This window comes from Emydura macquarii, unplaced genomic scaffold, assembly GCF_026122565.2.
Source record: "Emydura macquarii macquarii isolate MOO-44397 ecotype Brisbane River unplaced genomic scaffold, CSIRO-AGI_Emac_v2 contig_1300, whole genome shotgun sequence".
NCBI classification, from domain to species: domain Eukaryota; kingdom Metazoa; phylum Chordata; order Testudines; family Chelidae; genus Emydura; species Emydura macquarii.
Genome location: NW_027131437.1, coordinates 1279572 through 1296109, shown reverse-complemented (window position 1 = coordinate 1296109; position 16538 = coordinate 1279572). Strand labels below are relative to the sequence as shown.

Here is a 16538-nt window from a genome sequence, read left to right as displayed (position 1 = left end):
TCCGGGCACCCGGCACTTGGACCGCAGCACAGCAGGGCAGGCCCAGGTGGCCCGATGCAGCACGGACAGTAACAGCGATCGCAGCGAACGGAGGGGGTGGGGTGGGTCGCAGGCAGGGGGAGCCCCCCAGACAGGGCGCCGGGGTCCCCGGGCCTCGCTTACCTTGGGGGCCCACCAGGTGATGCCCATGTGCAGGGCATAGTCACAGCACACCTTGGGGTCGGCCAGGCTCCGGCACTTCTCGTAGGCGTCCAGCAGGGAGGTCTCCTTGTCGGGCAGCACGTGGCCGATGACCATGGTCGTCCCTCCGACCAGAGCAGCCTGGGGGCACAGGAGAGATGGGGGGGGGGCTCCTGAGTCAGGCTGGCCCGGGGCTGCAGGGCGTTTACGTTGGGCTGAGCTCTGGGCATCGTCCTGCCCCCCCCGGACGGCCCCTCAGCCAACCTGGCTGGGCCCCCAGCTCGCCACCCACGGGCCCGTTTGATCGCCAGCACGGCCAATGCGGTGGGGAGAGGTGAGGGCAAAGCGCTCGGATGCCAGGGTGATGGGCATAAGGGCCAGGGGCGAGGCAATGAAAACCGAGTTTTCTCTGGGGCTGGGGGCTGCTCTGTGCCGCCCCATGCAGCCAGGCCCCTCTCTGTCCCCCATGGCACGATCCGAGCGCCGCTAAGTCTGCAGCATGGCTCCCCCGCAGCAGAGCCGGGCCCTGGACAGACGGGGCGTAATGCCGGTCTCCAGCCCCCGGCTAGTGCCCCTGCCCGGCCCATGGGGCAGCCCTGAGCACGGCCGCTCCCGCCCTTTCCTTCCAGCTGTGCCGGCGACTCAGCCCAGCCCGCTCCCCCCGGCACCGTTCAGCCACGCCCGGCGCAAGGACAAGCACGGTGCGGCAGGCCCAGGGCGGGGAACGCTGGCTCCCACCCACGCCCAGCTGCGTGTTCCTGGACGCAGCGGTGCCCGGCCCCGCCACAGCTGCCAGGCAGACACTAACCCAGCCCGGCAGCACAGAGCCCCCCGGCGCTACGAGCACCCGGCACTCGGCGGGGGCCCCGGGGCAGCGCCCAGACCAGCAGTGCTCCTTCCCTCCCTGCCTCCCACCCCACGGCAGCTCTCCAGCTGCCCTCCAGTTCTCGGCCAGCACCCTGCCCGGCTGGCGCAGCCCGGCCTGGCGCGGGCTCTGGTGGCTGGCAGGCTGGGGAGGGAGCCCAACGGAGGCCCTTCCAGCAACCCCCTCTCCTGCACGGGGCACTCGGCGCCTGCCACGGGGAGGAGGCAGGGCTAGGACCAGCCCACGTAGGAATGCCAAACCTGGCAGCTCCCCGGGGACGGCTCACGCAGCTGCAGGCTGACTCCCGGCCAGGGCTGAGAGGCCGGCGGCCGTGGGAAGGGCTGTCCTGCCTGCAGCCAGGCCCCGCTGGGAAGGAGCCTCGGCCCAGGCCCCTGCCCACCCCCCATCAGCGCCTGCCCGCGGCCGGCTAACGAGCAGGACCGCGCAGGGAGGTGCAGCGTTTGCAGGCGAACTCAAGGCCGGGGGGGCTGCGGGATGTCGGAGGGGGCGGGCTGCACGTTGGCAGAGGGGATCCCGCACTGGCAAATGCAGTCACGGGAGGGGACCCTGGGAACGGCTCAGCCGCCTTCCTGGGTGCCGCCCACCGCCCACATGGGGAGGGAGCAGGCGGCACCGCGGGACCTCGGATCCCTGCGTGGCCGGAGCAGCAGGCAGGCGCCAGGCTGCGCACGGACCGGGACCACCAACGGGCCCAAAGCACCGCCCGCCCCACGGACGACAGTGAGCCCCAGACAGACAGCCGGACACGCACCATCTGCTCAGAGCGCCAAGGGGCTGCACGCTGCGCCCCCACGGAGCCACCCTGCCTCCCCGGGGGACACCCTGCTGCCAGCCTCTGCCCGAGCCAGGCCCCCTTGCAGTGGGGAGGCAGCGCAGGGCAGGCCTGGCTGCTCCCTGCCCCTCTCCCCCGAGATGCCCCCCTGCTGCTCATTCTGCTCTCTGCCCTGCAAACTCGCCCTAGGGTCAGCAGCTGATTTACCAGGGCTGCCCCCCCGCCTGCTTGCCCCACTAGACTCTCTGGCTCCCCTCGCCCCCCTGCCCGGCCCCCGCAGCGCTCTCCTCCCTCCCTCGGCTGAGCAGCCATCGCTTAACTCCCAAGGTCACTGTGTGCCCGGGAACCGTCCTGCCCCCCGGCAAGGGTCCCCCGCAGAGAGCCCTCACGTCTGCGCCCCCTGCGCCGGGCTGGATGGACAGCAGCTGAACACGCACAGACAGCCCAAGGGTGGCCAGGAATGGGGGCTACGGCCCACCCCAGCCGTCGCCAGGGCCCGGGGGGCCCCACTTCTCCTCCACTGCAGCGGGCAGGGGAGCAGAGCACCATGCCAGCTGGGCACCCTCCAGCAGCAGCCTGGGGCTGAGCAGAGGGACTGGGGAACCAGGAGCAGAGAGGAAGGCTGCTCTGCTGCCCGGCTCAGACCCTTCCCAAGGCCCCCACCCCATAGGAAGGGCCTGGGGGGCAGGGCTAGAACTGAAGTAAGGCCCGGCCTCTGGAGTGAGGGGCCCTGGCAGAGCTGGGGGGAGGAGGGAGCCCAGGACTGGAAGAACAGGTGCCGGTTAGCCCAGCCCCGTAGCTCCCGTTAGCCAGGGCACCTGCTAGTCTGACACCTGCGACCCCTTGCCCTGGGGCTTGGGGGGACAGCCCACGGCGGCGTGTTGCAGGACTGTCCCACGGGCACAGGCAGGGGGCTGGGTGGGGCTGTGTGATGGGCCGGGGGGGGAGAGGCCTGCCCCCAAAGCCCGGCGGTGTCCTGGCCCGGCCCCCACTAATCCCCAAAGCTCCTCTGCTGATCCCTGGCTGCGCAGCTGGGGCTGGCAGGAGATGACGCCAGGCCAGGGAGGGCAGGGTGGGGGCAGGCAGCAGGTCTGAGCTGCAATCCCTGCTCCCAGGATCTTCCCGGGGCGCTGCGCGGCTGGGGGGGTCATCTCCCCAATGGGACACAGAGCTAAAGCCTGCCCCCCCCCCCCCCCGGCTCGCTCACCCCACGCAGGTTGTGCCATGCTGTGCCCTGGCCACGTTCCACCCACACACCTGCCCTGTGCCGCTCGCCGGCTCCGACGGGCTCTGCCCCTGCCAGCCCAGCGAGCAATGGCTCTGCGCACCGGGAACCGCAGAGGGGGCGGGCAGCCCCCAGGACGCCGCATTTCAGCAGCAAGTGAAGGCAGCTCCCGGAGGAGGGACGGGGCTAGCGGCACTCGTGGTGGCCGGGGTCACCTCAAAGAGCCCAGCTCGGTGCCCACCCCAGCGCAGGGCTGCTCCCTTCGGCCAGGCCCCGTTCAACCGCCAGCACCAGGGCCTGCCTCAGTTACCGCTCAGTTACCCAGCAAGATGGGTTTGGCTGGACCCTGGGCAGGACCTTGGGCAGTGGAGCCCGGCTCTGTTTCAGCACCACCAGGAGCGGAGAGCTCCCTCCGCCAGGCAGCCTGGCGAGCGCCAGCCTGGCAGCGGGGCGGAGCGGCCCCCGACACTCAGGGGTGTGCCGCAGAGCAGCCGGGGGGTGCACGTCCCCCCACGGGCGGGCGGGTGAGCCCACAAATAGCAGGGTGGCCCCTGGCCCGGGCAGCGGCTGGCGCGCACCCCCGCATCCCTCCAGGGGGCCGGCAGGACTGTGCTCCAGCCGCCACGGCCCCCCGGCAATTGTTCGGTGCCGGCACGTCCACCGCCCCTGCTGGGAACGGCCCTGCCAGCTGTGCGGCCGGCCGGGCGGGCGAGGGGCTCCAGCCCCAGGAAGTGGGGGCACAGGAGCTGGACGGGGCAGCGGGCAGCAGCCATGGGCAGGTCTCCCTCGCGAGTCAGTCCCTGCTCGGGTTTAACATCTCTCGGTGCGCCAGGCTCGGGGGAGCGCGGCACCCAGCCAGGGGCGGGGGTTTCCTTTGCAGGGACGCAGCAGCAGCTGGCAGGAGAGCAGCGCCGCGGGGCTGGATTTAAACACCAGGCCGTGTCTCCTGCGGCCGCAGCCCCGGCTCACGGCCCCCGGCGGCAGCCTGGCCCGCTAAGCCTTTAATCCGCACTAATTTTGGGTCCGCCACTTCTCGTCCAGGGCAGCGAGGCGGCAGGCGGAGCAGGGCGCTGCTGACACACGGCTCCCAGCCCCCAGCGCCCCGCTAGCGTCAGAGCAGCTCAGCGGGCTGGGTTTAGCCCCGCGCTGCCCCTGGGGAAGCTGCGTCCAGACTCAGGGCCCAGGGCACGGCTCTGGCAGGACACGGGCGTCCTTCCCCGCCCCGAGGCGGGTCCATCCTTCGCCCAGACCGGCTCTGCCCCCCAGGCTGAATTCAGCCGCACCCCCCCCCCCGCCCCAGGGGCTCGGCCCTGCCCCCCCGCCCAGCTGGCCCCGGCTGCCTCGGCTCTGCTCAGGGCTGAGGGGCAGGAGCTATTCCCCCAGAGGCACCAGAAGTGATAGCAGAGAACTCCTGTCACCTCCCAGCTGTCCGCAACCCACCCGCGGCGGGGGCTGGGAGTAGACGGGGCAGCCCCCCACTGCTCTGCCCAGCTGCAGGAGGAGGGGACACAGCCGCCCCCCAGGAAACCCCCGCCCAGCCGCCTTTTAACCAGCCCCCAGCCTCTCTCCTCTGCCACCCGCCACCTCTGGGGAGTGCCCCAGCCCCCGCACACAGGCGCCAGCACCGGAGCCTTTCGGGCCGGACCCGGACCCGGCAGCCCACTGCGCTGGGCGGAGCTCGTTACCCCTGCGGGCAGCCAAGGAGGACCCCAGCCCCCCGCGACTTGCCTGCACCTGACAGCGCTGGGCAGGGCGCGGTGATGGCTGGGGACCGGGCTGCCCTGGGGACGAACTGGTCCCACGTCCTCGCATTAGCGCGGGCTGGAGCTGGGCCTGGACACAGGCCCTGACCCCGCCGGCGGTTCGGCCGCCCCTCTGGAACGCAGCGGGGGGGGGCTGCCCTCTGGCCCTGCTTGTAAAGTGCTCTGAGACCCCGCAGGGACGGCAGGACGGCCCCGGTGCAGGCAGCAGCTCTGGGAGCCTGTGGCCCCACACTCGACCCCAGCAACGAGCTCTCTGGGGCCACGTCCCTCTGCCCCCCACGGGGAATGAGCCTGGCCCAGCCCGAGTTCCAGCGGCCTTGCTCAGGAAGGGGGGGCAGAGCCGGGTGGTGCCCCCCAGCTGCACAGACTAGCGGCTCCCCCCAGAGCCACACAGAGCTGAAGCCCACCCCTATTTCCCAGCCGTGCCTCAAACTGGGACCTGTCCTGGCCCCCGCAGAGCCAGCGCTTCCCCCCAGCCCGGGGCCAGCGAGCCGCGCACAGGCCCTGCCGCGCAGGGGGTGGGCACCAGCAAACCGCGGGCGCATTTCACTAGCCCGGCCTAAAGAAAGCGCGTCAGTAGCTCTGAGCTCTGCCAGGCAGGCCACCGGCCCCGGGAGCTGCTTCCACCTCACCCGGAGGCCATGCCTGCCCCAGGGCAAGCTGGGTCTCTGCCCCAGGGCAGCAGCTGGTTCCCCCAGCTGAGGGTGGGGGTTCACGCCAGCTCTGCTTTTAACATGCCAGGAGCACCCGCAAGAAAACTGGCTGGGGCAGCGTGCGGGATAACCCTGGAGAGCCGGGGGGGATGTGGGGGTGGAGCTGGGCCCAGACAGGTGGGGCTTGTGGCACTTTTGGGGAGGTAGGAGCAGCACAGTAAAGGGCAGGGCTGACATTTAGACTCCCTGCTGTAGGTTTCAGAGTGAACACCCCGACACCCAGACCTACGGGTGCAGAGTGCAGCCAGCCACAGGAAGGCCACAGTGGGGCGTTACGCTCGCTTCCTGCCCAGCAGGGCCGGGTTTTCAAAGCAGGCAGATCCTGGGCCCTGCGGCTGCCGTGCGGGGTAGGGGCTGCAGGCAGAGCGAGAGAAGCCAGAAGCCCCGGCCCAGGGTCCTGCGCTCCAGCCCTGGGGCTGGCCCCACACAGCCAGCTAACGGGTTGCCTGGAAGGCCCTGCTCTCGCCGTGGGTCCAGCCCCCGACCCCCCAGTGGGCGCGGGAGGCGACAGCCCAGGGCTGAAGGAAGAACACGCTGTGACTCCTGATCGCACCCCACAGGCAAGCGAGCCGCAGCAACTTGGGGGGAGCCCAGAGCAACCCGGCCCCGCTGAGATTCGCCCCCGCGAGAGGCCCCAGCAGGCGCAGCTGGGCCGGGCGCCCCCCCGGGCAGAGGGCAGGCGGGGGGCAGGCGTGGGGCAGGCGCAGCTGCCGGCTGCATTGTGAGCCCAGGCCCAGGCCGTGCCAGCTGCTGCTCTGCCGCACGCACGGCGCCTGCCGCTCGCTCACACTCATTGTGTTTCGCACAAAGCCGGCACACGGTCACCATGGCAACGGGCCGGTGCAGGCAGCCCGCAGCAGGAGGCGGCCCCGGCGGATCCGAGGGGACCCCATCTACGGGGCCAGCACACTGGGGTCCTCCACCGCGCCCCGCCCCGCTGTGGGACCCACGCCAGCCGCGCTGCGGGGAGGGGATGCCGCCCTTGGCACCAGCCCCTCCGGGCCCTGCCAGGCTGCACCCAAAGGCCAGCCCCAGCCCCCCCCATGAGTCAGAGGCTGGGGGGCCGGCCAGGCAGTGCCCACTTGGACGGCCCCTCGGGCCAGCTGTCTGCAGGGAAGGGGCCAGGCTGGGTTTTGCTGGTCAGCGAAGCCTGAGCCCAGGGGCTGGGGGGCAGGGCTGGGGGGCAGGGCAGGCTTGGCTGCAGGCAGCATCCGGGCAAGGAGAAGGGGAGCCGGGGGCGGGCTGGGGTCTCCCCCGCAGAGGGAGGCGTTGTGCTCCAGGCTGCGTCTGCAGCTCCCAGCTCCCTGCGCCCAGCCCCTGCAGCCACGGATTTGCTGCCAGAGCGGCGCAGGCAGCGGCAGCCCCGTCGTGGTGTCACCAGGCTGTGAACTCCCCCCCCCTGCAGACATCTGCGCCGCAGCGGGGAGCGCAGCCTGCCTGCAAGCGGGTTGGGGACAATCGGACGCTCGCCGGGGGGGGGGGGGGGGGGGGGGCCTGCTGTGTTCAGCTGTGTCCAGCTGTGCCCTGCCAGGGCAGGAGGCGGCAGAGCCAGGCTGTGCCAGCCCCCGCCAGCCCCTCCCGGGACCCCAGGCGCATGCGGCCATTAGCTGAGCGTGCAAGGGGCTGGCAGCACCCGCCCCAGCGGCCACCCCCTCATCCCAGCCGCAGCCTGCGGGGGGGGGGGGGGGAGCACCGAGCACCAGCTCCACACCCTCACCAGCGCTGCCCTTCCAGCCCTGCCTCCACGCAGCCCGCAGCACCCGCCAGCCAGAGACGCTCCACGGCCGCCGGCAGGCGCCGAGCGCTGGCCAGGGCAGAGAGCAGAGAGCAGAGGAAGGACGGGGCCGGGGGGCAGCCCCGCGCCTGCCCTTGGCTCAGCAGTTTGCACGCCCGGCCCGAGGCCGGCCAGCACACCCGTGCGCCTGCAGCTCTCAGAAGCGCCATCATGAGCTGCGGGGTCAGCTCCTCCCCGAGATGGAGGAGGCAGTTCACACTGCGCTGCTGCAGGCTCCCGGGAGCAGCCACCTTCCGCAGGTGCCAGATTCCTTCCCAGCCCGCGGCTCGGCTCGCTTGAATTCTGCAAGCCAGGATCGCTGGGGAGAGGCGGGTACCTGAGCTGGGCCAGACTGGGCCTGGGGTACAAGGACCTTCACTTCCTCTTCCCAGTGCTCGTGGGGGGGGGCTGTTACACACCTGCCACACCCCACCCCAGAGGTGGCTGCATTGTAGCGGGGGAGGTATATTCTTTAGCTACCTCAGAGGAGCAAAGGCATGGTTGGCTGAGGCTGTGCGACTCTGGCACTGTTACTACCAGCAAAGGGCCCCGCAAAGCCTGGATGAAGACACGTCCTCCAAGCCGGAGAGCAGGTTTCCTCTGCTTTGTATGATGGAAATGCCCCAAATCCGGGGTGAATCCCAGCTTCCCCCCGCTGGGGCTGTGGTCCTGGCTGGGAGGGAGGATGGGGGGGCAGACTGCGGGCACGGAGCTCTTTGCCAATCCCCGCCATCTCTCTAGGTCCAACGGCAGCCAGAGCCGAGCCCAGGTTACCGCGGCACAGAGGTGGCAAGACAGCCGGGGGTGTCAAAGAAACCAGCCGCCCTGCGAGTAGGAGAGCAGCTGGCGCTCTTCAGGGCGGGGGACAGACAAAGCCCACGCCGCCGGCAGGCTCCAGGGAAGCCACTCACGCTGCGGAGTGCCGGCTGCATCGGTGAGCCTGAAAACCGGAGCCCCCGCTACTGCGCCAGCTGCTCCCCAGCTGGGACACCAGCGCAGAGACAGCCTCTCCTCCCTGTGGGCGCCCCGCTGCCAGGCAGACGTCAGCCATTAGCCTGCTCAACACACATCCCGGGGGCCCAGCTCCACCAGGACGGCTGCCAGCCAAGGGAGAAGAGGCGGCAGGAGCACGACCCAGCTAGGAAGGGGCAAGCAGCACAAGAGAGGTAGGGGCAGGGCTACCAGCACCTCCAGGGAGCCGCAGGAAAGGAAAGCCGGGTGCTCTGGGCTCTGAGGCTGCACGCAGCTCCCTCGTCCGGAGACCCGCGCATGTGAGCCGGGACGAGGCGCGGAGCCGGCACCGTGCCTGGAGCGAGACCGGCCGGCCAGGGCGCGCCGCAGCCCAGTGACGCCCTCCGCCCGGGGTCATTTCTCAGCTCCATGCCGCTCCCCTGAAGCGCAGCCGGCCTGGCGGGCCCCTGCTCAGACACACTGCTCCGGGATGTACGATGCAGCAGGGCAGGCAGCTGGCTCAGGGAGCCAGAGACCCTCCCACACTCCCCCCTCCTGCCCCATCGGATGGAGGCGGCCCCATCGCTTGGGGGGGCAGGAGGGGCTCCGGGATGGCCGGCTAGAGACCCAGCAGGCGGCACGGAGAGGCGGCTTTGGGCCCTTGCCCGGCTGGTTCCGAAGGACCTGAAGCATGAGCACGGGCCTGCGCCCACAGTCCTGCCGGAGAAGCAGCTGGGGCCAGCAAGGAAAAGCTTCCCGCGGACGCCAAGGAGCCAGGACACCCCGTCCACCGCTGCGTCTCTACAGCTGCCAGCGGGAGACGGGGCCAGTCGTGCCCACGACGGGAAAGGGAACTGGTGCCATCGCCAGAGCCCACTCATTGTTCATCCCGGCCCGTGACCAGGCAAGAATGACCCTGCCCTTCGCAGAGACTGGGCCCGCCTGGCGGCGTCACAGCCATCAGAGCCAGTCGGGAACCGGGCTAGGAACAGATACGCCCAGTGAGTCTGCGCTGCTCGGCACAGGCCCAATCCAGAGCGTGACGCGTTCCCGGGGCCCGGGCTGGGCAGGGAGCCGAGCATGGAGGGATCCAAAACACTTCAGGCCCGATTGCCGTGCTCCAGTCCAGCTGCCACAACGCAGCACCCCGGGCAGGCGCCCGTCAGGGCCGCTGCCCCCGCCCGCACAAGAGCAAGGGAGGGAGGGTGCCTGGTGCCCTGCGCCCCCGCAGCCTGGCACGTCCGCCCCAGGCCGATGGCAGAGGCCATTCCCCCGCAGCGTTGCACTTTAGCACACGGCGCTTGACCAGGACACAGTGCGAGTGCAGGGCCCCGGGCCCAGCGACCGGCCCCTGGCAGCTCCGCACCCTCAGCCTGGCTCTGCTCCCTCCTGCCAGGGCGGCTCGGGGAGGAACCCTGGCCCCCAAACCGCATGGGCAGAGTTTGCTCTCCCCTCCCGGCAGTGGAGCTGGCTGGGGGCAGGGACCAGGCGGCTGGAGCAAATCCCTGCCGGGCTGGGGAGCGGCAGACACGGGAAAGCAGGACCCAGGCCCAGCAGCTCCTCACAGCGATGCTCCCACCCTCCCGCCAGCTTCCCGGAGCCCACGCCCAGCAGTAGCAGGCGGGGCTCCCCGCCACCCCGGCCGCGGGTACCTTGGTGCCGTGATAGAAGTCGTCCACGCAGGTGGCGTTCATGAAGGTCTGGTGGAAGTGAGTGCTGGTGTCGACGCCGCCTGGGATCACCAGCTTGCCGGTGGCGTCGATGACCTTGGCCCCTCCGGGGATCATGAGCTCCCGGCCCACCTGCTGGATGAGGCCGTTCTCAATGTAGACGTCCGCCTCCAGGGTGCAGTCCTCGTTCACCACCTTCCCCCCCTTGATGAGGATCCGCACGGTGGCCGAGTTGGCAAGCATGGCTCTGAAAGGGGAGACCGGCAGCGGGTGAGTCAGCCTGGCGGGCCAGCCGCAAGCCCCGGGAACCCAGAGCCACGCCGGCGCCGCCTGGCTGCCCTGGAGCTGGGAGGGAGCCTGGAGCCTCATTTCCCTGCCCCACGGCACCTACAGGACCCCCCACCCCGCCTGGCCAGGCTGGCTACTGGAGAGACGGCCCACTGAGATGAGATTGGGTCATGCACGCCCCACCCCTGAGCGCCCAGCCCAGAGGGGACCTCCCCGCCCCACGGCTGCGCCGGACAGCCGCCCCGCTCTGTGGCAGGGGAGGGTGTGTCAGGCGGCGGCTGGACGCAGATTCGGGAAGGGAGGGTTCGGGGCGGGTGGATTTTTGGGGAGTCACGTGCACTGGCTGAGGGGCGAAGCCCTTGTTAACACTGGGCCAGCACGGTGCCAGCCCACGGGCAAGACAGGAGGCAGGGTCAGTCTGTCCACGGCTGTTGGGGGGGGTGTCCTATCAGCCACCTGGCCCTGCCTGAGCGCCCAGGCCCTGCCCCTCAGCCGGGCCACCCTGCCCCGCCCCAAGGAGGCCTGCTGGCTTTGACCGTGGGGCCAGCCCCTCTGCTGCCACGGACACAGCGCCAGGGGCTGGGGGCGCGGCTGGCTGCCGGGAACCGAGGAGGGACCGCGGCAGGTACTGGGCAGGCTGCGGGGGCAGGAGGCCAGGCCAGAGGCACACTGCTCCCAGTAACGGGGAGCCCACCTGCACGCAGGGCAGCGGGGGGACGTCACCATCAGAGCCGTATGGAAGCGGGACCGCGCCAGCCAGCGAGGGACCCTGGCCGCCCTTGGCTCCCGGGGACGGTGGGTAGCGGGCGGAGGGGGCGCAGAAGGCAGAGCGTGGGGTGAGGTGCTCGGCCCTTTAAGAGCAGATGCTCCGGGGTCCTGAATTAAGAAAAGCCCCAGCCAGAGCGAGCGGGCGCTGGGGCTCCCAATGGCACCGCGCTGCTTCCAACAGCCAGCCAGCCGTGGGGCCCGCCGGGGAGAGGGGAGCGCAGGGCGGGAGCTGTCAGGGATTACCCAGGAGGTGCTGCCTGCCCGGGACTGGGGTATATAAAGAGTGGACGATCCTAGAGATCAGCAGGCTGGGGCCATCCTGGGGGCTGCATCCGAACCAAGCTCCCAGAGGAGGGCGTGGAAGCAGGGACCCCTGGACCCCTCACTGAGGGCAGCGGAGGGACCCCCTTCCCATGCAGTGCTTTGCTCCCCGCTGCCAGCACACCCCCGTTTCCAGGCTCCACGCGCAGGCGCTGGCCCCAGCTGGAGGGGCAGGGAACAGGCACAAGAGGGGTGCGGCTGGAAAGCCTACCGGCTGGACGAGCCTGGCCCGGCTTCCCGGGGAGCCCTCGGGTGGAGAGCACAGCTCCCACCACCCCAGCGCAGTGGAGGCTGGGCAACAGAGCAAGCAAAACCGGCCTCCCCATCGCCTTCCTAGATCCCCAGGCCAGACGGGACAGGACCATGTCCGACCTCCTGCATGGCACAGGCCAGAGCCCTGCCCCATAGCAGCCTCGCTGGCTCTCCAGTGGGGTGGGCAGGGACGCAACCCCCTGCTCGGGGCGTCTCTAGCTGCCGTCTGCCAGAAGCCGGGCGTGGACGAGGGGCTGGCTCACGCGCTAGTTGCCCTGTTCTGTTCATTCCCTCTGACGCAGCTGGCCGCGGCCAGCGTGGGAAGAGAGGACGCTGGGCCAGATGGAGCACTGGGCTGCCCGGGTGGCTGGTCTCCTGTCACGTAATTCCTACAGCAGATCTCTCAGCCTGGATTTACAAACTGTCCACGATGGAGAATCCACCACGGCTCTGGGGAAATCGCCCACTGTTAACGACTGTCCCGTTAGACGTTTCTGCCTTATTTCCCGCCTGGACTTGTCTAGCTGCAACGTCTCGCCGGTAGATCTGCGACACCGACGAGCCCATGATTAACTAACTCTCTGCTCCCCCTGCTGCCGCTTACACTGACCAAGCCCCCCTCCCCCTTCTCCTGCTACGCTACGTACAGCGCTGGGCGCAGGCCGCTCAGCCCAAAGCAGCTTTGCCAACCCTTGAATCCTTCTCGGGGCTCTTCTCTGAGCCCTCGCGTGTTTATCAACAGCCTTCTTCAGCTGTGGGCGCCGGACCTGCTCGCACCCGGGCCACAGCCTCTCAACCACGCCTCAGGGCTCGCCGGCGTGTGCATCCCCACAACGCATTAGCAGGGCCCTGGGAGCTCCTGTTCAGCTGATTCTCCATCACAACCCCCAACGCGTTTTCAGAGTCACCCCTGCCCCGGAAAGCCCCCCCGGCTGGAAGCGTGGCCTCCATGCCTCGGCCCTAGCCGGCCACATCTACAGGTAGCCATGGCCAACGGTGGATGGTGTGCCTGCACCCTGTTTACCAAGCGACCCCCGGCACGCTGCAGCAGGGACCTGCCTGTCCATTATTTACCACGCCCCACTTTGTGTGCATCAGCACGCTTTACCAGGGCTGTGACGTTGTCTTCCCGGCCCCTGCTCAGGACGTTAAACCGGGCAGGGCCCAGCCCGGCTCTCTGCGGGTGGAAATGCACTGAGGGGATGGCAATGCCCCCTGCAGAATTGCAGTCTGAGACCTGTCGGTTACAACCTGGGACAGGCCCAGCCCAGCCGCCTCCTGGGCTCCGTGCACGCCCCAAGGCAGCTGAGCCGTGCGAATACCTGCCGGCAACCACTTCACTGCAAGGGGCGTCTCGTCAGGGGCACAGACCCTGTGGGCCAGAGAACGGGCTGGCCGGGGAATTGCTCCGAGACCAGCCCTCAGGTGCCTCTGCTGCAATGCCCGTGGGGCACAGGCCAGTGTGGCAGGAACAGGGCTCTGCAGTCAACCCCCCCCCAGCTGCTTCCAATGCTCTCCTGCCCCCCGCACGCTCCACAGCCACCAGCCCGTGCCCCCGGCTCCAGGCAGGCCCCCGGCCCTCGACGCCTCCATGCTGACGCCAGGCCAAGATCCTCCTCCCTGTGGGACCCTCTTGGCTGTGCCCTGCTCCCCTCGCCACAATTTCACGTCCTGCCACCACTCCTGAGCCACGGCTCCGCGCCCTGAATGCGCCAGCTGCAGGGGTGCCTCCAAAGGGACCCTGAACCCGCTCATCACCCACTGCTCCCGCCTCGACGCCCAGGCTTCACCCCCCCACCCCGAGCAGCCGCATCGCTGCCCATCCCCTGGCCTGCCGTGCACAGCGGGGCTCTGCCTCCCACTCACCGCGCCGAACGCCGGCTGCCCGTTCGCCCCGAGCCCCCCTCCTGCCAGCCACTCGAGCACAGCGCGGCTCAGCTCCCAGCCTCAGCTCCTTCCCCCCTCCCGGCGGCTCCGCACGCCAGCATCACTTCTGCACGCTCACGGCTGCTGCTGCGGGCACTCCCGCGGCCTCCGCTCTGCGCAGGAGCTGCAACGACCCCCTCTCCCAGTCTTCTGCTGCCAGCACGACCCTGGCCCCCGCCCCAATCCTTTCCCAAAGTCACCACGCTCCCGCGGGCGGCTCTGCTCCGCTGCACCCCCCGTCTCGCCTGCCCACCGCCCATCGCGCCAGCTGCCCCTGCCTCACAGCCCTGGGAGTTCTTCTCCCGCTCCTCCTTCCTCATCTCTTCCCATGCGGCTCCTGCGCGCGGGAGCTCGCCTTCCTCCTCTGCTCCGAGTCCCTTCCTATCAGCCTGCGCTGCAACCCTCCTGCTCGCTCGCGCGGAGCATCCTTTGGCCCAGCAGCAGCCACGTAAACCCGGCCAACGCAGCTCCCCAGCCACCCCCTGCCCTCTCCTTCGCCTGTGCCCACACCCCCGTGCTGCGCTGCCTTGGGTAGAGGGGTCACGTGCAGGGCGCCAGGGCCCTGCGCCAGCGAATGGCTTCGTGCTAAGAGCTGCCCTTTGCCCCTCGCTGCACCCTGTGAAAGGAGCAGCCCAAGGGACGCGTGTTACAGAGGTGGCCATGACGGGCTGGGAGCAGACCCCGTAGGGAAAGTGGTCCCCGGCCCCACGGACTGTACAGTGTGAACACTCGACCCCTCCAGCCCCTTGCACATGGGGGTGGGGCTGTCCCACTCCAGGGGAGCTGCTCTGGAAGTCAGGCACCAGGCGCGTCTGCTCTGCGCGCACAGCCTGGCTCTGCAGGAGCGTGGTGTGTCGAAGCCGGCACGGGAGTGTCCACACCGGATTGTGCACCTGGGTTTACAGTCGTTAGACTCGGGTCTCAGCATTCTGCACCGTGCCGACCGCCTGACACAGGCCTGCGCCCACGCGCCAGAGCTCAGACCCGAGTCACAGCGGGACGTGGGCTGTGGCCCAGCCCAGGGCAGGGTCCTAGGACCCGGGCCCTGAGGGCTCAGTGACCTGATTTGTGCATGGACAGAAGGGGGCTCGGGCCCCTGAACAAGGCTGTGTCTACCCACGGCAGCGAACCTCCGCGCCCAGGGCGACGGGCTCGTGTTACCTGCTAAAAGGGCCGTGTAGGCATTGCGGGGGGGCTCTGAACCTCATCCCACCCCCCCGGTGTCAGAGCCTCAGCCCCAGCGTCTCTATAGCTGCTTTTAGCGCTGCAGAGCGAGCCGGAACCTGGCGAGCCGGGCGCAGAGACCCACGGCCGCTGACTGTGCAGACACGACCTACGCACAGGACTAAGGGGCCGGCTCTGGGCTCCAATTCTGGGAAGTCCTGGCCCAGCTTTACAGATCACGCCCAGCCCTCGGCAGCCCCTTCGCTACCCTCCACCCCTCCCAGCCGGCCTCTTCGGGGAGAGACGGCTGCCCATCGCCGAGTCTGTGCCAGCTGCTCCAGCACTCTCAGACCGACCGTCCGGCCAAAAGACACCCCCATCATCTCATTACCTCCCGCCCCGAGCGCAGCCAGGGCAGGGGCTGGCCTAGAGATCCCGCCCAACGTCCCCACAAGCCAGCGTGGGCAGCTCTGGGCAGCAGCAAGGAGCAGCCGCTCTGACAGGAAACATATCCGCCATGCTGCCTCCCAGACCGGCGTCTCTCCTGTATGTCCACGCCCAGAGGCCTGGACGCTAGCGAGGGGTACGAGGAGCGTCCGTGGGCTGGATCCCCAGCCGTTCTGTGCGGCTGCTCGCCCCCGGGATCAGTGACGCCACGAGGTCCACGCTGGGGCAGCCAGAACGTGGGACGCCAGCCCCTCCCCGCCACGCGCCTGCTCGTAGGCTGCAGAAAGCGGCAGAGAGCTTCACCCAGCGCTGAGCCAGACGCTCACAGCCGAGCCTGGCAGCCGGTCTGTAAGGGCCAGGCGGGTGTCCTGGAGCGGGCCCTGGGGAAGCAGCTCGCTGCAGTGGAACCGGCAGGAGCGGTGCCGGGTACCTGGCCTCTCTCTACGAGCGAGTCTGGACACAGGCCTGCCCGTCTGCTGCAGGCGGTGACTGCGGGCCGCACACCTCGGCGCTGGCGCTGGCGCTGGGCCCCTGGGTGCGAGATCCCCCACCCCGCGTGTCCGCGCAGGCGCTGCTGGGGCTGAGAGCTGGCCGAGGGGACGCTGCACCCTGCAGGGCTGGGCTCACGGAGGGGTCAGTGAGCAGCGGAGGAGGGCTCTGCAGAGGCAGGCCCACGTTCTGGCCAGCTGACGCTAGAGCCACGCTGCCCGGCGGATACGGAGAACGCTGAGCCCGTCTCGGCTTGGGGAGAGGCTGCTCTCGTCGGGGTGTTAAACCCAATCCCAGAGCACACGGCTCGAGCCCCTCTGGGCGCTTCTCCCCCAGCCCCTCTCTGCCGACGGACCGTGGAGGAACCGCGGAGAGAGGCTCTGCGTATCCACAGGACAGGTGCCGGCTGGGCAGCAGCAGAGCAAGTTCCCTGCACACACAAGCCCCACCAGCACGCCTCCGCCCTGGCCTAGGGCAGCCACCTCTGGGGAGGCATGGGCCTGGTCGCAGATTGCCGCCAGCAGCAGCAGCAGGCGGGTGGGGCCCCGTGGGAAGGTGGCGAAGCCTTGGCAGCTGGAGAACGTCACTGTGCCCAGGCCCCGCAGCTGGTTCCCACTGTGGGCACAAGAGGAACCCTCGTGGGCATGCACACGAAACACCCTCCAGCCCCGGCCAATCAGAATGGAGCCCTCCCAGGGGCCACCTCGGGGACCAGGCCCCCCCCCCCAGCTCCGGGAGAGGCCCAGGAGGACAACCCAGATGGACAACCCCGGGAGCAGCAAGCGGGACAGGGGGTGCCAGCCAGGGCCTGCCTCCCCTCCCCTGAGCTAAACACCTCCAGGCATGGCAACAGGCTGCCCCCTAATTCACCCCCACAGGCTGCCCCCCGCCCATCACCCCACAGCTGCAACAGCGACAGCTCCGGGTCTCCCGTCCCTGCTCACTGTGG

The 16538-nt window shown here is 69.8% G+C and overlaps 1 protein-coding gene across 4 annotated transcripts in view; it reads right to left on the bottom strand.

Moving 5' to 3' along the window:
• Positions 1–16538, bottom strand: part of DPYSL5 (dihydropyrimidinase like 5) — a 63278-nt gene that overhangs the window by 22389 nt on the left and 24351 nt on the right. For all 4 annotated transcript variants that reach the window (XM_067550486.1, XM_067550485.1, XM_067550487.1 and 1 more), the window contains exons 2-3: positions 9917–10181; positions 163–321 (exon numbers count right to left, since the gene is read on the bottom strand). In XM_067550486.1, coding sequence (XP_067406587.1) covers positions 163–321; positions 9917–10177 — 420 coding nt within the window. In that variant the 5' untranslated portion in view covers positions 10178–10181. The remainder of the gene's footprint in view (positions 1–162; positions 322–9916; positions 10182–16538) is intronic.